The 25955-nt window shown below is 40.2% G+C and overlaps 1 protein-coding gene across 1 annotated transcript in view; it reads left to right on the forward strand.

Annotated features, from left to right (window-relative positions):
* BRINP3 (BMP/retinoic acid inducible neural specific 3) overlaps window positions 1-25955 on the forward strand; it is a 102997-nt gene that overhangs the window by 61410 nt on the left and 15632 nt on the right. Inside the window, exon 5 of the mRNA XM_024576073.3 lies at window positions 11511-11733. Within this exon, the coding sequence (XP_024431841.2) occupies window positions 11511-11733 (223 nt within the window). The remainder of the gene's footprint in view (window positions 1-11510; window positions 11734-25955) is intronic.

Raw genomic sequence — 25955 nt, forward strand, 5'->3', positions numbered from 1 at the left:
GATTAATTACCAGTACTCCCAAGTTTACGTACAGTCATTTCGCTACCTGAAACCCGTTTGCCAGGTGCACATCCATAAGTTAGTGTGTCTATGTTTTCATCTCGCAGGGTTACTTTCAATCAAATTCCCTTTTTCCATAGTAATACGAGGGCTTAGAACTGTAACACATATCTCATTTCAACATTTTTCCCACATGAGTCACTTGCAGCTTCCTATTTTATGTGATTAAACTCAATTCTACTTTCCCAAGTTAAATATTTTACATATATATTTACATTTACAATAGCTTCAATCATTGCTTTCTGTAGCTTGTCAATGGGTTAAACCATTTAATAAATATATACTTAATTCATAGCATGTGTGAAGTGCTGTCTTAGACTTTTGGAGGGGAAAATACAAAGAGAAATATTACATTGTCCTGACCCTCAAGAAACAAAATGATCTTTCCTTTTGTATTTCCGTGAGCGTGTTATTTTCCTCATCTTTCTCTAGTTGGCTCTGTGTGATGATCCCATAATTTGAATTAGTTTCACATCCAGTCTTAATAAAACCAGCCTGTCCTACTGCACCGTTATTATGAGATTGGTTGTGATAATGTTTGTGGAAAGTCTAGCAAACAAAAGCACCTTTTAGATAGGGGGCAATGATAATTTTATTTTCCTGTCAACTCGCGAAAGAGTGTATGTGTATTATGTCAGAGCCATGGGTTTTTTTTTTTTTTTTTTTTTTCCCAGTGTGCTTTGTTCTGGGCTCTAATTAATAAATGTGTCACTTTGAACAATTTGCCAAATCTTTCTAAAGCACGCTTGCTCATTAGAAAAATGCAGAGTATGATAATAATACACATCTCCTAGGGCCGTTGTGAACAGTAAATGAGAGAATCCAGGTAAAGTGCTCAGCACAGCCCACACAGAAACACTGAATAAATTATAAAAAGAAAAATAATAGCTAGCATTTATTTATTACTAATTATGTACAAATCATTTCATTCTGTTTTCATGGTGATTACCTAGTCCACACAGAAAACCTTGGAAGATAGTACTATTATACCTCTAATAATGATTTTCATCATAGTTTTAACACTTAACTAGCACAGTGATCGGCGCACAGTAGACACTCAATAAATATTGGCTGTACTCTTGCGAACTCCAGACCATAATTACCTTTGAGGCCCCAATTAGCTCTACATCAGTCAGCATTTTGCAAAAATAGAATCTGACTGTGGTAGAGAAGGAGTATATTTAAAGACATCAGATGGGGAAGGTCACAGAATCAGCAGAGGCCATGCCAGGAACGATCCCTAAATCACAGGCAAGAACCGTGTCTTGAGGACGTCCAGGAGCCAATGAATCTGCAGCGGGCACACCTGAGCCCTCGCTGCGTTCCCCTGAAGTCACCGCTTTCAATAACGTTATCGGATAATTTATCTGATGCGCCGTCTGAGATTTGTGATGAAGGTGCGCTGAACGAGAGACTATCCAGAGGTGCTCGGGACGACTGGACTCTCAGAAGCTTCCCTGAGGCATCAGGGGCTTCACTTGACCTTTCAGAAGATTTATGCACTCAGGTGTCGACCAGCAGCCAGCATGCCTGCCACCTGTGTCTTCCCGTGTCTTTCCAGTAGGCAGTCATTAACAAAATAAGTCGTGTGGCCTGGTGACATGATCTCCATTCCTGTGAAATAAATTGTAGCGCTGTGACTGAGAAGTGGTTTAACCTGAGAGTGACATTGGACTATTCAAGTCTCTTGATTGATAGGTGATTGCCTGATTTTGGAGAGAGAAGAATGGAGAAAGAGAGACATTGATATGGTGTTCCAGCTCCTTACGTATTCATTGGTCGATTCTTGTGTGTGCCCTGACTGGGACTGAACCCGCAACCCTGGCATATCTGACGTATGAAAGAAAACTATTTGCAGTGTTTGTTTGCAATGATAGAGGAAGCCATTTGTATTACAGAGGAAGCTTTATTCCTCATGCTGAGAGCCCCATCAGCAACAGTCCTTTACTTGAAGTCACTCTATGTTGAAGCTATGACCAGTATGGGGGTTAATTGGAGATGGGCTATGAGTACTATCTTCACGATTTTCGGTGTTCAGTGGACCTCTAATGCCTGCAATTGTGGCAAGCCGAGAAAACAAGCAACCTCACTTTGGATTTAGTCTTGGGTTGGAAGAGGAAGCTTCACTTTATCCTTCTGACTTTAATAGATCATACTTTATAATAGGTTGGGGAGCCAATAATCTTCTTTTCTCATTAATTAGACCTTGACTGGGGAAATAAATGTGGCATGGGTTAGGGTCTCAGTGGACCTAATTTGAGGGGGATTCAGAGAAAACCCAATTTGCTGTTATTTCTATTCCATCGCACTCTGATTAATGGAATATTCTGGCATTCACGAGTCCTAGCAGTTCATTTACAATGCAGAAGAAGGATTTCCCCTACTTAAGCTTTGATACAGGCTTTCTGCATCTTTGAAATGATTCAGAATGTGATAGGATAATGTTCTTTCTCAGGACAGCTCAAGTAAGGCCTTTGTTGCCAGGCCTTTTTTTTTTTTTTAATTATACAAGTTAAATAGGATCTCAGGATATGGGTTCTATACGTAAGTCCCTAGGACTGTGATCTGGTTAATACAGTACAATTTCTTCAGTTCAGACTATCTAAGGAGATCTCTGGGTCTGTTGTCTACTAGGATACCTGTGTCCGCTGTGTCTCTGACGGTCAGTGGCTGCCACTTGCCCAGTCACAGAGCGGTAATTGCATCCTCACGGAAATCAGACAGGTCACCTGACTTCACACAGATTCCACACTGACTGGTGCTCCCAGTCTGCAGAAAACAGCTCACAGTGTTCATTAGAGATGCTGGCAGGCATTCTTTGTACCAAAGCATTTAATGTTCTTTCTCCAACAAAAACGAGCGAATTCTTCAAAGCCTATTGAAAAATCAGCCTCACCTTAGAATATTTTCAATAAGCTCCCCTTGGGCATGGCAGGTGATGGAAGTGAGGTGTGATAAACACTGGCTTCCCAACGAAGGTCATCCTTTTGATTAAGACCGTTACAGTGACGGAAAGCATGGAAGGGTTCAGGGGGTTCTGTTCCTGGAGGGCGGGGAAAGTAAGCATGATTAATGCTTCCCATCACTCCGAGTTAATCCCAGTCTGCCCATTTATCTGTCTTCCGTTCCCAGGCCCCCATGTCTTCCCAATCTGCGTTTTATTTCTAACTGTAACAACATCTGGCAGGAGTTTACGTTCAAACTTGGGATCAGTTTGTTTTGAAGCCCTTCAGCTAGGAGTGATAGATGATTTCTTCAGCACAGTCTGTGAAAGTTTCTAAAGTGCATTCTGTGCTTTGAGAAGGAAGTGCAGGAATTTCGGCTCTTAAGCCATCTCTATTTGTAGTAAGGCGCTCACTCTCATTCTCTCACGGTCTTTATTCAGTTGGGCGTAGGCACAGTCCCCGATGCCATTTCTACAAGCAGCTCTTCCTTCTAGATGAGCACAGGTGGTATTTCTGCTACGTTCCACCCTTAACACTGCAAGGATTTAAAAAGCTTTGTTTTTCCCAACTAGTCCAGGAAACCAACAAGTTGCCCACAGAGACTATCGCCAGTCTACGTTCCACCTCTATCAGCCCAGGTCTTTTCCTGCCAGGTATGAACCACAGGCTCTGTCTGACCTAACCTGATAAGAAATCCATTTCACAGTAGTGGGTAACACATAGCATCACCAGGAAAGCTAGAGAAGCACACTCTTCTGTTACACAGTCAGGACAAAGTATGTTAAAAACTTGCCTAAGATTTTTTTAATGAGCTCATCACTGCTAACTGCAATGAACACGCGTTTGCACTAAACATTACCATTACCTCTGTAATCACCATCTCCTACGAAATGGCTCGAGGCATCTTTTCTGTTATTGAACCAACAGCTTAAGATTCCGACTCCGAGTGGGTGCATCTCCTAGCTTAGATAGTACATCGATTCTGTAAGGGCAGTGGGGGAGCGAAGACCCCAGTCTTGCAGGATTTATGTTTAGAGATAAAGCTCTGTTTGGGTAATTTCTCAAACAAGGCAATCCGATGAAGATTAATTGGTCTACTATGTTAAAGTATTTTAATTAAAAAATGTGTATGTTTCAGAGAAAAAGAAAACAGGAAAAAGCAAAATTTGTTTTTAGGCAGCTGCTAAAGAATCAGGATCGGTTTCTGATTTATACCCCTGGTTACCCATCACTTTGTGGCCTTATAAAATCAGCCAGTTCACAAGCGATTGAACAGGATTGCCATTTACTTTGGGCAGCATTATAGTATTTTGTCAATATCAGTATAAACTCTACGTTCATGGCTTCTAGAATGGTTTAAATAGGCTTGCGTTGCTACATGGCCACTCAAAGTCGTATCGATGATTTAATGGAGAAGCTGAGAAACTTCTCTGCTGATACAAATCATTTAAATGATCCCTTAGAAATGTTGGGAGAGGGGGAAAGTGTAAAAGTAAAAGTCAACCGATTCTAGTCAGGATTATGGAGTGGGTCAAAATTTGTGTATTAGTTGCACTTGCCCAAGGATCAGATTTCCATTTCAGCCTCTGCTTAAACTTTCTGCGCTTCGGGACAGAATTTTCTCTCTCAAGTTTCCTTTCCATCAGGCCCTTCCCACTCACATTCCCACTTGTTTGTCAATTTTTTTTTCTCACCTAATTGAGGCCAGCATTGTTGTAGTGTCAAGATTTGCAGTTAATTTATTTTTTAGGCAAATCTTTGCCACTAAAAACTAGAAGAGGACAGAAGAATCCATTCTATCCTCTGGGAAACTGTGGCTCTCAAGAAATAATAGCTTTTTAGAGAATATTCTGGTTGGACAAGCTTTGAAGGTCAGTGGTAGAGGTGAAACCAGAAAGTTGACATTTGTGATGCCTGTCACTACTGGAACCAATAAGTAGAGACAAGGATTGAATCTTTATGGGCACTTTATTCAGATGTTATATACCCTCAAAAACCGTCTTAATACCTCACCTCCAGCTGACCTTTTTATGAGAAGAAAGGTTAGGTAAGGTGTTAGAAAAAAAAAAATAATTGGATGAGTTGCAGTGGGGGGAGGATTTCCAAGTACTTTGTCTGTCATCAACAACTCAGATACCATCTCTATCACCTTGCAGACCCCCTAGGGCACAAAGGTTGAATTGCTTGTTGACCTCCTGGACTTCCTGGGATTCACCTAGGTCCTGCATTCCAGTGCCTGGAATATCCCTTCCTACCAAATTAATCAGTTAAGCCTATCAACTAAGGGTAAATCTTTAAGTCTTGAGTTCCCCTATCAGATGTACTTTGATGTTTAATTGTCAGCTTTGGAGGTGGTAATTAGGATAAGTATAAATGTATTGTAGACTAAATAAACAAGCAAGCCAACAAATTAATAAAAATCTTACAATCTTTAAAAAAAATCTAGCTGTAGAAACAGAATATGTTTGCTATATATTAATGGATAGATAAGGCCACAGTACTTCCGTATAAGGAAGTAATATTTTTTTTGGTTTATTGCTTACAGAAATTTTGTTTTAGAGTATTGTTATTAACATGTATTACTTCAAAAAATCCTATGTTCACAAACATAAGAGAAGAAATATGTTCGAAGGTGTTAGATTGGTAGTATTACGTTATCAGAAATTATTATCCCTTCTGCTTAAAAACAAACATTTGCATAAATTTTTCAAACATATCTGACATTTTTTTTGCCTATTATCTTTCTTCCATTTTAAGATGCCACGTGTCTGTGTTTTCCTATTTTTCTAGATATTGAACAATATTTTGTTATTATAGTAAGACTGTTGCTATGCTTTAATACCAAGTGAAATTATCATCCACATTGCATTGTCATTTCTACTGGGAAGATACTTTGATTGTGTAAAGATGCTCATTGATTAGGGGGAAAATCATAACATATGCACCAGCCAACAGAATGGTAACAACCAATACTCTACAGTGAACTGTATTGGTGGCGTTTGTTTGATATTTTATTTTGTGTTTTCACATCCATCCTGTCTACAAAATGCTCATCTGTGTCTCCTGCTTCTGGTGAAGAGAAGAAGGCATTTATTCTTGAAATGATGCTCAGAATAACTGTAGGCTAATGTCAGTGTTCAGAGCTTGTTTGAGGTGGGCGATTCTAAGCCATAATTTTTGGTTGGTTAGGTGTATTAAATTAATTTTCAACCTATGATATTTTCAACTTAACAATAGTTTCAAGTTAGGATGGGTTTATTGGTATGTAACCCCATCGTAAGTGGAGGAGCATTAGTAGTATTATCTTATTTAAATGTCTATTTGCTTAAATTTATTTAATGTTTTTATAACACATGTTTATTGTGCCAATTTCAAGGGCCTTCTTTGGCTATGTTTTTATAGGCATTCGCAAGATTTATTTCAATTTCAATAAAATAACACATTCATACAAATGAATAAAAGCCATAAAAGCACCAGTTTCCACCTCATTTCTTCTCCTCATAGTCCTGTGTTCTAAAGAAAGAAGCTTCTCTTTTTATGAATTATTTTGGTGGCCTTTTATCTAAAGAAATTATTTCTAAATAATAAAACAACTTCACCTGATTACTGTTCTGTACTCTTAAGGGAGTGAAATCCCACATTTTCAAAGCTTTAGAATACTCTAGAACATCTTTGAAAAATACATGCTAGAGCAGTACTGGAGAGAGATGCTGAATGTCTGGAAATATGTGATCGATCACATTGGTCCATGTGCTCCACGTTCATCAACAGAGGCAGAGACACGAATCAGGACACGTGTATTTATGGCTGCTTCCTCTTCTCCTTGGAAATGTCCAGTTCTCCATGCTTATGCATTTAATCCAACTGTGAAGCACGCGAATAAAGGGCATACAGAATATATAGTTGCATGTGATCACTATGTAAATACAGTAGTATTAATATTTTTTGCTGACAGTAGAGTTATGAAACTAAAGATAATTTGCATTCTACATGTAAAACTACTCCAATGCAATTTACATGAAGGGTTATTGGGGGAATTGAATTAATGTTTAAAGCACTTAAAAGTGTTCCTGCCCAAAGTAAGAGCTCATATTAATTGGGGCAGATCATTAATTTTAAAAATAGGCAATTAGATATCAAGTGTTAACTAGAGTTTCTATCAGGAGAACGGGGAGGAGAGCAACAAACCTTGTTCAGCTAATTTTGAAAATAGTTTATTCTGAATGGAGAGGCAGTAGCAGTGTTGAGAGTCAACATGGTGCCCAGCTGGTCTTCTGTCACTAATTGGGAAGTTCCACCTGGCCTGATTCTGTGCCTCCACAGAATTCATCAATGTCAGGCATTTCCCTTGGCAGTACTGTTTGCTGCTTGTGAATTAGTTTTGTTAAGGTGACTGAGTGACTATAACTTTCTACCAGCACAGAGGATGTTTATTACTATATTATTATTGTGATCGGTGTTATTTTCTCTCTAGTCCACAAAACTGTAGGGCAAAAGTATTCAATTAATACACACTTAAATGGATATTTCTAGATTTCATGAGATTATTTTATTTTCTTTTATAGCTGTATTCTCCCCACAAAGTATGGCTAGTTGAAATTTATTTGCTATTTGAAAAGCGATAGTAGATGAAGAAAAAAGAAAAAGAAGAAAAAGAAAAATGGATAGTACTTTGTCTTCTACCTGGCTTTGGAAATTATTGCAGAATAAGATGTTGTGTGGCATCCACTATTCATTGTGTTTTCTGTTCGTAGTTTTGTACATCACCAAACTTATAATGCTAAAGTCATTCATATTTTATTTTCATACCCAACAAATAGGAATTTTACCAATGGCCACAGGTGAGAGGGAAAGAATGTCTCCACAGGAATCTTTCTGGGAATTCTGTTGACTTCTAAATGGAATGAATTTCAGACACGGAAGATGTTATTTTAACACTTACAAATATTTCCAGTCATTTGTCATTTTTGAAAAGTGAGATGAAAGATTTATTCGTATTCACTTGCACAGACTGAAACATCTGTGTGTTTGGTTCACAACAGGTGTCTGATCGACGTGTTGGGTGTCTGTCCGTGGTGACTTTTAATGAGTTCATAATGAAGTAATTATTCGAGTGTTATGTTAAAACAGTGTTTCTTAGAAATTACGTAGTGACAGTTTTCAGCTGACACAATTATGTATGCTTTGGTAAAATTAAATTCCATTTTAAGCTCTCCTTTAACTGGAATACAATTTACTGATTTAGAGGCTTTGAGAATACCATTATAGCAAACAATGAAGAGAACTAAAATATGCATGCCCATGAAACAATAAAGGCTTATCCAAAGTGTTCAAGTCAAGGATGACAGTGAAATGAAGGATTTGCGTTCGAAGCAGTGGTGTCTGCTGGCAGTCGGTCCCAGGGATGCCCCCAGATCCTTTGTTCTAAAGAGGGTCTCTCAGAGGAGACCCATGGGACCTAACAAAATGTAGGGGGCTGTGCAATTGGAATTTTAAAATGCATTTCTTATTTATACCCTGCTTGCTTAAAAATAAATGATTTGAAGCATTTCAAATGGATGTATCCTCAAGCATCTTTCTTTATTATTATTTGCTATAACATGTTATATTTTCATTTGTTTTATTTTCCCCTCTCCTAGTAAAAGTCTATACCTACAGTGGCCAAAAGATGCCAGGGCTCTGTATTTATTTGTTGTAGATGAAATAATAACACTAATATCCATGAATATAACTTTCTCTTATGTTGTTAGAAAATTGCATATTCTAGCATTGATGAAATAGTCTGGATCTATCAAAATAGCCCTAACACATGAAATAAATATAACTTAATTGCTCTAAATCTGTATCTGAATTAATATGGTTTAGTTCTAAGAAAAGAAATGACATATTTTAGAAAGTGTTCATGCTAATCTGGTAGTTTTACAAAACTGTAAGAGTTTGGCCTACATACAAGGAACAATTATTAACATACCTTGTCCAAATTCAGTTGAATAATAATAATAACAGCTATAATGATATTAGAAAACAACTGTTTTTGAATTGGATATTTAAAACTATGTGGGAATTTAAAACAACTGTTCATAACATCATAGACCTTTTGTTGGTCACTGCCCTGCCTTGTTTCAGAAACTGTAACCCCAATGGCTAAGGCTGAGTGAGAGACCTTGGGACCATAAGCTACTAATGAGACAAAGCTTATCTCCCTGGCAGGAGCATCACCTCTGCCCACTTTACTTTACCCTGCCTAGCGCCCAGTGCATGACTCATTAGCCAATGACAGGTAAGATTCCTCAAGGGAGGGATGACCTAAGACAGGCACAGTCATGAAGGGGCCCTCAGGGAAGGACTTGGGGGGCTATAGAAAAAGGGGGTGATGGACCCTCATCCCTTGGCTTTGACATAGCCTAAATCCTCATTCTGTCTGCAAGAAGTCTCCTAATCTCTAGGCTGCCTCACTTCCCCTACCTGACTTAAGCCCGAAACAATGCTTTAAGCCTGAAACAATGCCAGAGGTGGGTGCGGCCCTGTGCTGGAAAGGGCAGGTTCCCTGGGGCAATCAGGCCTAAGAAGGAATGCATAAAATCCTGTGAAACCTGCTTTGCTAATACCCTCAATTTAAATGATAAGGGTCCAAGCCTGAAATGAGTTTGTTCCCCAAGGTTTTATGGCTCTTTAGCTATCTGACCCTGACTCAGAATAAGCCCTCATAGTTCTTTGAATGTTATCTATTGTTTGATCATTACTGCCTGACAATGATTGATGAGCTTTACATATACGCCCTGTACTCCTATGCAAATTAAACCCAATAAAAGTCCATTGAGGAACAGGCTTCTGGCCCTTCTCCTTTGAGAGACTGGCCATCTTTCCTCCCCAAGCAGATCCTGTCTTGGTAAACTTATCCATGGTGCTGGGGGGGGGGGAGGGTTCGGGAGAGGGTCTGCAGGTGGAGCCCACTCATCACCTTTAAAATTCCATGAGATTATCATCTAGAACTTTGTATGTAATTTACGAAAGAGGAAATTAACGCACAGAGAGGCTGAAGTTTAATGCATGCCGTAGATCTTTTTTATGGGTAGAAAAGTGACTAAAATGTAGTTTATCTATCTCACTTGCCAAATAATACTTGTTCAGCCATTGAAAACATTTTCTAAATCTCATGGTATGTTGATGTGTGTTTGCGGAGTTAATCCAACCACGTGCTACCTGGAAATGGTGCAACATGATATTCCTAACCAAATATTTTCAACAATACAATAAAAAATTTATGTGGAGTCCCCATTTATAGTATTTACCTCGGATAAAAAAGAGATGAGGGAAAGGCTCAAATATCATATTTTAATCTTTTACTGTGCTAAAATATATATATATATAAAACATAAAATTTGCCATTTTAATCATTTTAACTGTACAATTCTGTGCCATTAACTCTATTCACAATGTTGGGTAACCACCACTATCTTTTTTTTCCAAAATGTTGTCATCTCCCCGAGCAGAAATTCAGTAGCAATAGTTTCCCATTTCCCCCTCCACCCTTCCTGGTAATTTCTAATTCATTTAATGTCTCAGTGAACTTAACTCTGCTAGATATTTCATATAAGTGGAACCATACCATATTTGTCTTTTGTGCTGGCTCATTTTAATTCATGTAGTATTTCCTAGGTTCATTTGCCTTGTTGCATGTGGCAGAACTTCATTTATTTTTATGCAGAGCTGTGTTGTGTCTATCTTGTGGCTTTTGCCTCAACTCTCTTTTGTTTTTGGATAATTAATAGACCTTTTAGGTTATTATGTATTGTTGTGTAGCATTAACTTTTGTTCCTGCTGTTGGTTAATGAGACATTTGGGGGGAAAAAAGGTGATCTCTGGTATCATGATTAGGAAAACAAAAACAGGGGTCAATATTGGACCTTTAAATTCTTTTGACTTTTTCTCTTTAGTATACATTTATGTTTCAAACTGTTATGTCCTAATTTTAAATGGTTAGTTAAAGGGAATAATCAGAGTATACAGTTGAATCTTATAATTTTCTATTTAAAAATCTTTCGTAAACATTAAGAAATGTGCTTCATAATACTATATATATTCCATACTAAGTTAATAAAACTTTCTGAAAGTATCTCTTTGACATAAAACACTTAGAAGTGATTATTAATACCATGGGCAAAAATGAAGAAGGATGAATTAATGACCACTACTTTTGGAGAAAGTTCATTCAAGACCATCAAAGGGAGAACATGGGAAAAATAAGTTCGGTTTAAATTTTCTGCCCAAACTATGGGCTTCAGCACACATTATTTTAATTATCTTCTTCCCTAAAAGTTGAATTTTAAGGGGAACCAAGAAGGAAAATATTAAAGCATAAAAATTTTTTCTATTAATTTACAGCACACAAGTAATAGATTATATGCATTTATTTTTTTATATTAACATGTGAAATCTGTTTTGGAGAAAAAGGAAAGTGATTGTTGATAATTAAAGTATTGGGTTTTGACAACTTTCTTCCAGACGAATTCAAGTTCTTTATGAAAAGGCTGCCCACGAACTACTTCCTCAACACTTCCGCCATCATGCACTTGTGGACAATGGATTCTAACTTTCAGCGCCGCTACGAACAACTGGAAAACAGCATGAAGCAACTCTTCCTCAAGGCGCAGAAAATTGTGCACAAGCTCTTTAGCCTTAGCAAGAGGTGTCAGAAGCAGCCGTTCATTAGCCTGCCGAGACAAAGGTAAGACACCTGTGGACGTTGGTTTCCCAGGGAGATCTACTTCATTCTGAGTGCCGTGTGGTAAGGTACACAGCACAGTGACACTCACATTATAGGAAGTGATTCGAAAACAACGTATCTCAAGGCTCCAAGTAATACACTGTGGTTATCTTCCAAAGAACAGTACCCTGAGTAACACATAAGCTAACACCTCCAAATTGTTCTTTTCTTATTAAAACTGAAAAGCCATTCTAACTGGCTGTATGTGGAAGTCAACTAATAATTGTATCACCGTAAATACAAAACCACAAAGCCTTACATTTATGTTGCAAGTGAAAGAAAACAGTAGGACCATAATGTGAAATTTCTTAGCATGCAATTTTCAGTGAAACAAATTTAAAGTTTACTTTCTTTGATTAGTGTTCAGAGTACCATAAGCTGTATTCAACATGAACATCTGAAAACTGCTGGAGAAGCTACCATATATGGAGCAAATATACCAATACCAAATATGGAGAAGTTACCATATTTTTTGGACTATAAGATGCACCCCCCAAATTTGGGAGGAAGATGGGGATGCGTCTTATATTCCGAATGTAGCTTACCTGGCTTGCTGCGGGGGAGGGGTGCGCGGCAGCGGAGCCGGTCACAGGAGGCAGGAGCAGGGTCACTGCTGCAGGAAGCCAGCAGCGGCAGGATTGGGGAGATGCTGTGGGCCCTGGGCTGGGAGGAAGGGGTGTCCCGGTGGTGTGAAGAATGGGAGGCAGGAGCGGAGTCCCTGCTGCAGCACACTATAGTGCTAGGGAGGAGGGTACAGGCCGTGCAGGTGCGTTAGGAGAAGAAAGCCTGCAGCACCTGTATGTGCCTCCATCACATGACTGGTGTGTCCCCCCCATTACCATTAACACAGGCAAATTCCACTGCAGGGTCACCTGTCAATGTGGCCCTGTAGTTGTTGCAAAACTACAACTCCCATCATGCTTGGATGGGCTGGGATGATGGGAGCTGTAATTTGGCAACAGCTGCAGAAACACACAGGTGGTGCAGAACCGCTGTCCCCGTACAAGAGTGTTGCACAACCTGTGGCCCTCCAGCAGCAGACCCCCCCATAACAGTGTCAGCAGCAGATCCCACCATAACAGCGTCAGCAGCAGACCCCCCCATAACAGCGTCAGCAGCAGATCCCCCATAACAGTGTCAACAGCAGATCCCCCCATAACAGCATCAGCAGCGGATCCCCCTGTAAAAGCGTCAGCAGCGGATCCCCCCATAACAGCATCAGCAGCAGACCCCCCCATAACAGCGTCAGCAGCAGATCCCCCATAACAGTGTCAACAGCAGATCCCCCCATAACAGCATCAGCAGCGGATCCCCCTGTAAAAGCGTCAGCAGCGGATCCCCCCATAACAGCATCAGCAGCAGACCCCCCCATAACAGCGTCAGCGGCAGATCCCCCCATAACAGCGTCAGCAGCAGACCCCCCCATAACAGCATCAGCAGCAGATCCCCCATAACAGTGCGTCATCCACCAATGTTCTCAGCTACAGAGCCCCCGTAACTGTGAAGGACACAGTGCTGACAGTTCTGTCGTTACTGTATTTTGTTGTAGAAAGATACGATAGCGTGCCGTAGTCTCCTGCAGAATCTACCGTAATTGCGGAAAGATGTCAAAGCGGAAAAGGAGTTCTGCTTTAAAGGATGTTATTAAATATTTTACCACATTTTTTGCTTCAAAAATTTTTTCCCTATTTTCCTCCTCTACCACCTAGGTGCGTCTTATGGTCCAGTGCCTCTTATAGTCAGAAAAATACGGTACTAACAATTTATGTGAATGATGACAGACTATTAAAATACTGTGTTCGGACTTATTTTGAGAAGCACATTTTTTAGAATTGCTACTTTAAGGTGTATTGACCAGTTGGTGCAATAAAAACTGTATTTATTTATTTGAAGTCAGGTAAAAACTACATCAAAATGAAAAGCTAAGGGAAATATAGAAGGATATCACAAAAATATGCATCTGTACTATCTCTGTTATAAAATGCTTGTATTTTGACTTGATGCTCAAATCATTGGGAGGAGTAATCTATAATTATAGATTTTTTTTCACTGAAAAGTCTGTACACTCTCAGGTTTTTAAATTCAGCTTCAAAATAGTCATTGGCATTATTTTCAATTCATTGGATTTCAGTATATTCAAAATCTATGTAACTATCGCCACAATCTAAATTGAAAACATTTTTATTGTCCCCAAAACAAATCCAGTACCAATTAGCAGTCACCCTCCATACTCCCACACCCAGCCCTGGGCTGTTTACCTCCAGAAACATGGCAAACCCACAGCTGTGCCTGGTTCGGGCATTTCACAGAGATGAAATCAGACAATATGTGCCTTTTGTAAATGGCGTCTTTCACTTAGCATAGCACTGTTGGGCTCTGCTCCTTCTCCTCCTGATCTCCCCAATTCTAGGGAAATTCAAAATAATACTGTAATCATGGGCTACGATGAGGAACAAAAAAAGGAACATTGGAGGGAAATGAAGTGGAAAAACTCAGCAGAGTCTGTGAGTGGGGGAGGGTAAAATAAGTCTGCAATGATGTCAACTATTGCCATTAACAGGCTCGGGAAGGATCGCCTGTCCAGCAGAACCTTGTAGAGGGATGAGACGCAGCAGAGTTTGTAAGAAATACGAGTGTTCAGTTATCTGCTGGAGCTCCTAGAGACAGCTCTTAAACTCACAGACAGCAAGGGCTCAGTAAATATTTGATGAATGCTCTTTGATATTTTCCTGAATACTGTAGTTTGCCTTCTAGATGCATATAACAACGATTTAATACCTTATGTAGAGTGTTTCCTGTTCTATATAAATCGAATCAACTGCTACAATATGCATAGCATGCTGTTTTGTTTCATTTTGTTTTGTTTCTCTACTAGGGGGACAAATGTCCTCTCCTGTTCTTTCAAAGGGACCTGAGTCCTTGTCTCAGTTCCTAGGGCTGCTATAAAAATACCACAGACTGGGTGGCTCATAACACCACAAGTTCTGGATGTTGGAAGTCCAAGTCCAAGAGCACCATGTGAGGGCAAAGACTTCTTGCTTTGCCCTCACATGGTGGAAGGGGCCAGGGAGCCCTGAGAGATCTCTTTTATAAGAACAGGAACCTCACCCCTGCGGCTCCACCCTCATGACCCAAGCACTGTCCCAACGCCCCGGCTCCTCACACCACCATCTTTGGGTCCTAGGATTCTGACATGTGAATGGTGAAGGGGCACAAATATTCAAGCTCAGCAGACGGAGTCGGTCCCTATGAATCACTAAGTCTTTGAGACCAGGACGAGGCGATATGCTATCCACCCTTCTCTTCTGCGCTGGAGTCCTGTCCTTAGTGGACAGTGAGGAAGTGGGCACGCAGACCCAGCCCAGGGTGGGATATTCAAGCATCACTTAAACCCTGGATGTAGTACACCTGTCTTGTCGAGGTTGTTACCCAACTTCTCCATCTCAGGCATGTTCACCAAGTAGTTACGACTGTATACCACAGACAAGAAAAATAGATGTTTCAACATTTTCACAGGAGAAACGTTTGAGAATGATGTTTACCGCATCTGACCTACAGGGATAATGTATAAATCCTTTTAATCATATTTGTTTTTTCTCCGTAGTTCCTTTTCATCCCCTGCCAGCCTACTTTCTTTCTTCCCTTTTTTCTTTACTGAACATCCAGGCATTTTCCATTTTAACCTTCTCTCTTGATTGATCCTTTTTCTCTTTCATATATTCCCTCTTCAATGAAATCTTTCTCTAATTTTGTTTTAATGCGGAGAGATTTGGTGCTTTTGGAATCCCAGTTTACAACCTCTCACTAATCTCCTGCAAAATAGGGCTTCACATCTTGAAATCAACTTTCTCTCCTAATGCATTAAAGAATCAAAAATAATGGATTTTTATTCTCTTTCAATATTTTTTACACTTCCAAATACATGAGATATCTAATTATCTTTCCAATATGTTTTTCTTATATCACCATCTAATTCAAACTGGGTTTTCTCTATTTATAAGAATAGGACCACTTTCTAGTAGATGTAAAATCTAATAAAAATCTGGATCCATTTTTAGTATGTCCTGGAAGCAGTGAAAAGAAAGTATAACAATGAGATTTGCCCGTGGTGGTAAACGTGATCGCCCTGGCACGAAGCTGCTTTGAGAGAGAGGAGGATGCTCCAAGTCCAGCATGCTTGCTTTTTTGGCTTTTTCTTTGTTTGCTTTTTTGGCTTTTTCTTTGTTTGCTTTTCTGGTTTTTGTTTTGATAGTTAATTTTGTCAAAGTCTGTGTTTTCTTAGAGCATATACATGATCATCCAAAGCACCATTTTTGCACGATGTTGAGAAAGGCCATTTGGGAGACAACTGGCTTGGGGTGGGGGGAGTGAGAAAGCACATGTTGTTGCCAAGTCTTAATGGTACATTACATAAACCAATAAGGACACGCAAGTGCATAACATTAAATGCAGCAACCTAAGGTAAATATAGCTATTAAACACTGGGGGAAAAAATCGCATTTTACTTGGCACATGAACAAAATGGAAATTTGTGCAGATAAATTGCAGCAGATTTTATAAACAATGGGTATATAGAAATGGAAAGAATTTTAATTTACTACCAGGATATTTTTACAAGTATTTTCATGCATTCAGTAAAAGTGACCAGGGATCATAATTTCTATTTTGTATTAACATTATGTAATTTTGGCAAACAAAAGTGATTTATTTTGTTGTTTCTTTAATGAATACAGTCTATGGTCAGATAAAGCGATTTACATATGATATTAGAGTATTTATCCCTAGAAAGAAGGCATGGGTAAGCAAATTTGGAGACTGTAATTCTTACAAGCTCCTCTTGAAAATCTATAATGTATATATTCATGCAAAATACAATGCCCCACATTTAGGAAAAAATAGATTTGTTCATACAGGATTTTCCAGAACGAATTTTTTAATTCCTAAAATGCCTACTAACTTTGCAAAGTATACACTTTAATAATACTGTAACGTTATTTTTATTCCACGTTTTATAGCATCTAGAATCATCCTTTGTTGTAATATCACCACCTCAATCATCATAAACTGTTTAATTATTACCTTGAGCTGAAATGATTTCAGGTCTTTGTTTTCTCAACTTCAAATGTTTTCTGAGTGCCAGGTACCAATCCTTGGCATATCTTTTAATCACCATATTAAAAAATACTTGAGGATGACACTGCCTCATCTCTATACAGGTATAACTTGATATGGCCCTGCACATTAAGCGCTCATTTATTTACTAAAACACATTGTCTCATTTCTTTTTTATAACCTGAGCCCTGAGATTTTCATCCCAATATTTTCCATGAGATGGAAGGTTGCACTAACTGCATCCATTTCTGTGATGGTTAATTGGTCCATGAAGTTACGTCTTAGAGAGAAAAATATGATGGATGCAAGGGAATGAGCTGATGCTTTGTTGATACTGTATTAAGCAGCAGTGGTTTGTACGTGGACCGTAAAGTAAGAATCAATATAAATCCCGAGACACAAATGTTTCTCCAAATCTTATAATGTTATTGACAATAAAATTCTTAGAATGGGTGCCCTTTTAATTTTCAGATAGATTTCAATCAGGGCTGAGAACCAGTCTCATTTCTTTTTGAGTCACTCCTAAGCCATTTTACTTACATTATGGAAAAAATGAATACATGTTTACCTGCAGAAATAAATACCTCATTTACTGTTGGGATGGGGCTCTAGTTTGACCATCTCAAAACAGAAGCCCATCTTATAAAACCGAATTCTCTTGCTCCTGAACCTTTCCCCTGAACACATCCCCCAAAACGCCAGAGCCAAAGTAAACACCATGATGTAGGGCTCCCTAACTTAGAGTAGACTGGAGTCTCATTCTGCGGAAAATGTGACAGTGTACACATAAGAGGAATAACAAGTGTTTTCTCACACTATCTGAAAGTGTCTTCTGTCAGCTTTCATACAAATGACATTGGAGGCTTCAATGTGTATGTGCAATCGGTTATGTCAAACTGTCACCAGTAGATATATTGATAAGACACTATTTGTCCCGAACCCTTTTTCATTCTAAGTGGTTGTGCTAATAAAAAGAAATAATTGGATGTTGTGCTGCAGACGAAAAATCAGGGGAATCTGACAAACACCGCCTTTATGCAATCAACCCTGCCCAACTCAGTGGGCCAAAACCCCCTTTGGCTTGTTTCCATGATACATTTAATCTAATGCTTAGTTTGATAACACCATGTAAAGGCAGTCGGCAATCTTTCATCTTCATAGTATGTTTAATGTTATTTATGCTGAGGACAAAAAACATTGCCTCACTCACCTCCTTCCATCATTATTATTTCCCTACATGTATTCCTTGTATTTAAACGTATGTATCGTGCATATGTAAATGCACAGACACACACACAGCAGGCATGTGCACATGTACCAATTCATTAAAATGGCACATGGCTGAAATCCAGTGTTCTTTTCCTTGAGCAGTAAACAAAGGTAGCATTTCCTAAAATCAAATGCCTTTATAAATCAAGAAGGGAAAAGCTAAAGATTATCAAGAAATGGGCCAGCTCAAATCCCTACAACACTGGGGAAAAAACTGACAAAACAAAAAAACAACAACAAAAAACTTTGGAGGACTTCATTTGAGGCAGCCATTACAAGTTATAAAGTCAGTGAATACATTCAAAAATCAATGCCAATTGAAATCAAAATCCCCTATCTCACAATCCAGATGCACTTCAGACAGCAACAAATAGAACGGCACAAAAGAACATCGATGCGACAGAACAACACAGGAGAAAATGAAGGTCAGTTTGTTGCGTTTGTTCTATTAAACCCAGCAGGAAGACTTCATGTAGGTTTCTCAGAGGCAACAAAAAAGATCAAGTCTGAGGCAGTGCCTTTTATTGAGCTGAAATAAAATTAATTCATAGAAGCAGGGGAGGTTGCTATAAACAATCTAAAAACAACATAGTGAGGCTGTAGGAAAGCCTTCCAATTTTAAGGTAGATTTATATTGATGAAGTATGGTTCTCAGTATTACCCTAAGCTCACACACCCTTGACCATGACTTAAAAACACAAGGAAGACAAGACATGATTATGTTCCAAAACATTGGGGGTGTTTTTTGTTTCATAACCTCATCTAAATTCCTCTTTAAATGAAATAAATTATATCTCTACTGGATGTTATTAAATCATTTTGATCCACATGCAGGAATGTAGAGAGATTTGGGGGAAGAGATAGGGCAGGAAACAAATAGGAAGGAGGCGCAGCTGACTGAATCACCACTCACCACATCCATGTACAATTACCACCCAACAGCCAACACAGGAGATGCCCCAAGGACGCTCCTGCCCGTTAATCCCGAGCTGCAGCCGCACCATGGTGAAGAGGGGTAGTTCTGGGCTTCCTTGCTAAGGAGAACTGTCCATGGTTAGCTGGTTACTAGCTCACGTGTACTAAGCACACACTAAGTGTCAGTCTCTTCTAAATGCATACCTGTTTGCGTTCCTTAAATGTCACATTACAAGGCAGTTAGTGGTATTCCTCTAAAATTATAAACGAGGAAACAAGTTTAGGCTAAAGGTTCAGCTAAAATAGTAAATAATATTAAAAGGAGGATGATGATAGTAGAGTAGCATAAAGGAAGGGGGTTTTAAATGTAAGAAATAGCAAACCTATAGGGGTAGATGTGTAACCTATAAATTAAAATATAAAATCTCTAAATACATCTTCATGGCAATATTTGCATGAGACACCGACCAAATGGCACTCTGTGTTTTCATCGGTAAACTAATTATGACTTGGAAGAGTCGATGCATTGAAACGGGGAAGCCTAGGGAGAGCAGGGCTCATTTAAAGAGACCCGGCATTAAAATGCTCACGCGAAGGGGTCCTTTCACGAAGGTTTCTGAGGGGGCCAGTGTGTCCTCCTGCACCTGTCGTTAAGAGGAGGTACCACTGCTGAAACTCCAAACTGAATTGGCTTCAAAGAACTTGAAAAATGGCCTCTCTGTTTCAAAGTGTCTTTCTCCCATGAATAGAGGTTTTTCTTTTCTAGGGGGGGAGTGGCAGACTCTCGGGGGAGGCACCTGTGAATCTTGGCAGCCCTACGTGTCTGAAGCTGTGGGCATGAATAGCTTTACAGTGCGGGGGGAGGCGGTGGCCGGGACTGGCCGATGAACGCCTTCACAGAATGCTAATGCTGTTATCCGCAAACCGCAGGACTAGCTCCACATTGAAGTGGCGTTTTGAAATACAGTTCGCTTCCTCTCACCAGGTTTGAAAACATATCCTTCAGCCTTAATTTTAGAATGTTAATTTGGTAAAAGGGTTGTCGGGAGGTGGAGCAAACTGTCAAAATTACGTCTGGTCCTGCAGTTTCTGGTTTTACTAAGTAAAATCAATCTCGTTTAGTCTGAAACTCACTTCTATGTTTACAGTAGGATCAAGAGTTTATATGCATAAATAGAGTCCTACGTTTGGTTCATTTTTATACAATGTGGTTAATTAAAAAAGGCATCCCAGATGAGTTACTTTTTCAAAGCAGATGACCCCATTTGCCAACCAGAAACGTCACATGTAGGAAGAGATTTTGTATCTTTATATTAAAATCTTTACACTAATAATAAGTACATTTTAGACTACTTATCAACTATGAAATATCCCATTTAAACTGAATCAAAAAGAATGAACTATTTCGGGATTAATGTAACCGAGGAATTAAAAGACCCGTACTCGGAAAAATTAAGACATCGGTGAAAGCAATGGAAGACGACACAAATAAATGGAAGGATTTACTGTGCTCTTGGGAGAATTAACATTGTTGAAACGTCCATACTATGCAAAGCAATCTGCAGGTTCCCTGCAGTCCCCCTATCAGAATTCCAAGGGCGCTGTTCACAGAATTAGAACGCACGATCCAGGGTTTTACGGTGTGGGACCTTGTGAGCGTGCCTCACGCAGTCATTCAGAGCCCTGACGTGCGGAGGCTTTGCCTTTTCCGTGAGCGGCTTCCATCGTTACCCAGGACATCACCAACCAGCCAGTAAAAGGCGTGAGAGTGGACGGACAACCAGCACCTGTCTGTTAAGGGCCTAGATGAGCAGCGACCTCTTCTTCCATTCCTAACTCCCGTCAAGAACTCGTCCCCTGGTCAAATCTGGATCTGAAGCCGACTGGGACGCTTACAGCCTGGTGACGCCTCCCAACTTCCACGCTCTTACAGTTGCTGAGAAAATTAAGCAAGATAATGTGCAGGGTGCTCCTACAATAGTGTCCTGAAGGTAGTGTGGCCTCAGAAAGTATTAAGTGGAAGGGAAGGACTGTGGGCAGCCAAGCTCCCCCCAGGGCTTTGCTCGGGACTTTCACCGCTGGCACAGACTCCCTCTCCTGAGACGATTAAACTAGTGCTGAGGGTAAACGGATTCAGCTAAAAACATTTGAGGCCCCTAACTCAAGAGAATTAGCTAATTACCTTACAAGAGGGAGCGAGTCACACATGTTTTGATAAAAGACTTAAATTGAGTAAAACAAACCAAAAAGAGGTCAGCGTGTTTGGCCAGTTTAGACCCCTGAATGCTCAAAGGGTAGTGTGAGGAGGACACAGGACCACCAGGTTGGGGACGTTTGAAAAAAAGGCCTTTAAAAAAAATGTTTTTAATGGAAAAGATCTGAGTCAACTCTTACTAGCTCAGAGAAACCTGCCAACTAGAGAGATCAAGTAACGTCTACGGTCAGACGGGAATCCTTACGACAGAACCACAATTCCTCTCTGGACGTGCTTCCAGAATTCTTTCCTGCAGACACACTGCTGTTGCTCCAGGCTCTCTTGCCTGGCAACTCCTGATTGCAAGCACAGGCCCACTGAGATCTGTATTCAGAAACCAGGAAGATGAATTCGTGCCTCCGAAACAGATATGTGATTCTTGGAGGATTTTTCTCTAAAGAGCGGAATTATGTGCAGTATGTTGCCTTCACATTAGGACTGGCTGGCTGAATCACACGCTTCCCAGCACTATTTACCTCTTATTGTCTCTTGTTTTTGAGGAGTAGAACGTGCAAATTGATTTTGGCGTGTTATCCGTTACAGCATATGGAATTAATTTATTTCTCTCTAAATCCTCTGTGACTTCTGGAAGGAAATGCTAGAGGAATAAGAAAGACTGCTAACAAGGCAGCTAAAAGCCACCTCTTGTTTGCTCACGTTGTCCACGGTTTCAGAGCCTTCATCCCATCGGCGGGATTCTCATTCCTTGCGTGAGGATTGCTGCTGTAGACGTGGATCGGCTCATTGTCCTCACTGCTCCTATGAAACTGCACCTGTTCTTGACGCTACTTACAGAACATAATGCTATAATTGCCCGCCACGTGGATTACACACATCCCCAGAACTGCTAAATAATATAGCACTGCACACGAAAATTATAGTCTAATGCTTACTTGCATATAGATGACCGAAAACATGCCTATCCATGCACTCCTTAACGAGTAGACAATAAAATTACTATCTTTTCATTTCAAGAAGATATATATTTTTTAAATCATTAGCTGAGCTGGGTAAATTTTAGAGTTGATTTATAGAGAGAAAACTGTTAGTAAGAAGGAGAGGGTAGAGTTCATTTGTTATTAACCTTCTCACACATCTGTTTCTTATCTCCATCCTCACCTCATAATAGGATCATACAGCGGTTCTGTGTTTGTAAATGATATCATCCTATAACACTGAACCTGGTTCTTTCATGTAACGGCATGAATCAAGCTGTATATATATAACTGAAAACCCAGTGAAAATCGGCTCTCTCGGCCCTGTGCACTCAGAGTAGACTTGCCAACCAAATAACAACTTTCAAGTATTTATTTTTATGAAATGATAATAATCAGACATTTGAATGATTTTTAAATTATGTTGCATTTTGTACTTTTATTTAGGAATTCGTATTGACATGAGGAATTCTCATGGAATATATGCATGGAATGCACATATGTGCATATACCACCTAAGTGCTGGAAGGGAGAAATGGGAGAGCACAATTCTTTCCTTTGAAGGCATGGCCCAAAGGTTGATACATCATTCCAGTTGCAACCCAGCGACCAGAACTTCTTCTTAAGTCAGTTTAGCTGCAAGAAAGACCAGGAAACATAGCCTTTGAGTCAGTGGCCATGGGCTCAGCTGAACACTGTGTTACTAATACTACACAGAGACAGGAAGAATGACTATTACAAAACAAACGGGTGTCTCTGCCATCCCATCCCGTCGTGAATTTAATTTTCAAGTGTTATATTCATTCTTGGAAATGAAGCAGATTCCATAAGATATAATCAAATGAACTGTGTAGAAAATCAATTACATATTCTGAATTGCTATTTCATTCTCACTGCTTATGTCTTCATCATTAGCAACAATGGCCTTTTGGTAGTAAGGATTGTTCAGATGAAAGGTACAACATATTATTTACAACGAGCAAAGAGAGACTTTAAGGACGTTTTTAGGGAGAGCAACAATATAGGTGCACATCTACATGTCTTTCTATAACATGATGTAGGTACATACCTGTATTCCACATATATGTACATATTCCATAATACATAAAAAATGAATATATACTCACTTTGTATACATATTATAGATGTTCACTTTTACTTTTTTGGAATGTGCTTGACAGAGAAACTCTTTATTCTGCTCCATTTTTTAACGCTGTGGAAGAGCATGACCTTTATTCAGCTGAAAGGGCCCTCGTCAGGAGTTTGAGTATTCATGTTTGAGACCTTGTTCTCCTACTAATTACCTGTGCGACCTGGGGAAATTATTCTTACCAGTCAAGTTTCAATTTCCTCGTCTGCCCCGTGAAGGTGTTGGGCAAGGTGATCTCCCAGGCCCTCCCCTGCCCTCATTTCCAGGGTTCTCTGACTCAGGGTCCATTGTGAGCGCTGATCTAATTAATTTTCTCAGTCACCCTCATGACACTCAGTGGAATATCTTTTCTCCTGATGTTCAAGAAGGGGATTCGCGTCTCTGTAAGGGTTACAGTTGGGCTCGAACTGGAATTCTGGCTTTCCCGATAGGCACAGAGTTGCGCTTAGGATCAGGTACGGCAACTGCGTGGGGCAGCCACTCTCTCTCTTTCCTCTGCTCTTCTTACGTCAACCTTGGACATGCCTGCCTCCGGATAAGCTCTGAAATGGCATCAAACCAATTTTAATGTCCACACTCTTACATGCAATGCTGTGTTCAAGACTATGTCCTAAACATAGAGTATAAACACATGAGCTTTCTAAAATAGTTTTTAAACTGTTTAAATGGAAACGATTTCTTTAAACAGCACCATGTGTCATTCTCATGTATCACATCGTCATTTACATTGTATGTAAGTATTGAGCAGTTTCTAATGTTGTACTTTTTTGCCGGGCTCCAGGAATAAAAACATAAGATATGGCTGTCAGGCCTCAGAAGCTTAGGATCATGCAGGAGCTTAGGAAGGGCGCATGCTGTATAAAGTATAGCGACCATTTAAATGACTTCAGACCACTAGTGGATAGGGGAGCTGCAGATAATTCGGAAATCCTCTCCTGGGTTTGCCCATTGCCATAAGGACAGGACTTAGGCAACGTTTTATGCAACTGTCTAAACAAGGGCAATTAAACAAAGATGTGGGTGTGAATGCACTTAGCTAACACTTTGAAGAGAATGCTCAGAGACACAGTAACATCCAAATTTCAGGCACTAGCTGGAGTCAGAGAGCCAGGGCCTGGCATGCCACACTGCGAGCTTCACACTGGGGACTCATTTGTTTCCCTCTTGCTGAATGATGTGGTGTTTATTTAGAAAATCATTTTTAAATAAGTTTTGAATAAACCCAACAATAGATGTGGTGGCATTATGAGTAGGGGTCAGAGACAGTTAAAATGGTGAAACAATAAAATTTAATAAATAACTGAATAGGGAGGAAGTGTCAAGCATTGTGCAGGATTCTGAGACTTTACCCTACTTGCAGACTAAGCCTGTTACCTTTCATTGATGTTTACCGAAGGCACAGGACTCCTCAGTCAGAGACAAAGGACTTCATTGCTCAGGGACAGCAGAGCTGTGTAAACATCAGCATCGATCCCCCTGCCTCCAGCTCACATGGGGGATGATGACAGGGCACCAGCTGGAAGCTGTACAGGGGGTAGGCTATTGTCACAGCGGAGAAGCCCAGCACCAAAGCACCAAGGGTCCAACACCTTTGGGGGGGGGGGACAAGCGTTGTAGCAATCAGTAAACAAGCCACTCCTGGGGGTAGCAGCCACTCCTGGGGGTAGCCCAGTCAGGCCAGAATTGACTTGACCTCTTAACTACCCACGTGACCAGCTACAGAAACTGCTGAGTGTCAGGAGACAGAGCAACCTTGCAGCCTGGCTCACTTGGCAAGAATGTGCTGGCAAGTTCAAGGCTCACGGTGACTGTGTTCCAACAGGGGGAGGATTGAAAGCTGACGCCCAGGTTTCCCATACTAGACCTTTGGCCTCCGAAGAGCAGGGTCTCAGATTCAGTTGTCTTTAAAGTCTCAGTGGCTGGCCCAGACGGAGCACCGTCTATCCTTATCTCTCTTTATATTTTATCTACATCTCTATATGAGTTTCCTTAGGGGCACTGAAGCAAATGACCACAACCGGTGGCGTGGAAGGAAGGAAGGAAGGAAGGAAGGAAGGAAGGAAGGAAGGAAGGAAGGAAGGAAGGAAGGAAAAGAGAAAAAAAAACGAGACATTTATTCTGTCAACATTGAGGAAGCTAGAGATCCACAACCAAGGTGTCAGCGAGACTGAACTTCCTCTGAGGGCACTGGGGAAGAATCCTTTCTTGCTCCTGCTGACTTCCAATGGTTGCCAAATTTCTTGGCATTCCTCAGCTTGGAGCTCCACCACTCCAGTCTCTGCCCCCATCGTCTCCTGGCCTTCTTCCCTCCACAGGACTGGGTTCTGTGTCATCTCCTCTTTTTAGAAGGACACCAGTATTTGGATTTAGAGGCCACCCTGATCCAGCATTGCAAACACCCTATTTCCAAATAAGGGCATGTCCTGAGTGTTCCAGGAGGAATTTGGGGGGATACTATCAAACCCATTATAACACCTACATCTGTCTCTAGTCAGTGACTATGTAAATGAATCAACATGTGAGTGAACAAGTGAAGAGATGCATGGAT

This window comes from Desmodus rotundus, chromosome 10, assembly GCF_022682495.2.
Source record: "Desmodus rotundus isolate HL8 chromosome 10, HLdesRot8A.1, whole genome shotgun sequence".
Classification (NCBI taxonomy): domain Eukaryota; kingdom Metazoa; phylum Chordata; class Mammalia; order Chiroptera; family Phyllostomidae; genus Desmodus; species Desmodus rotundus.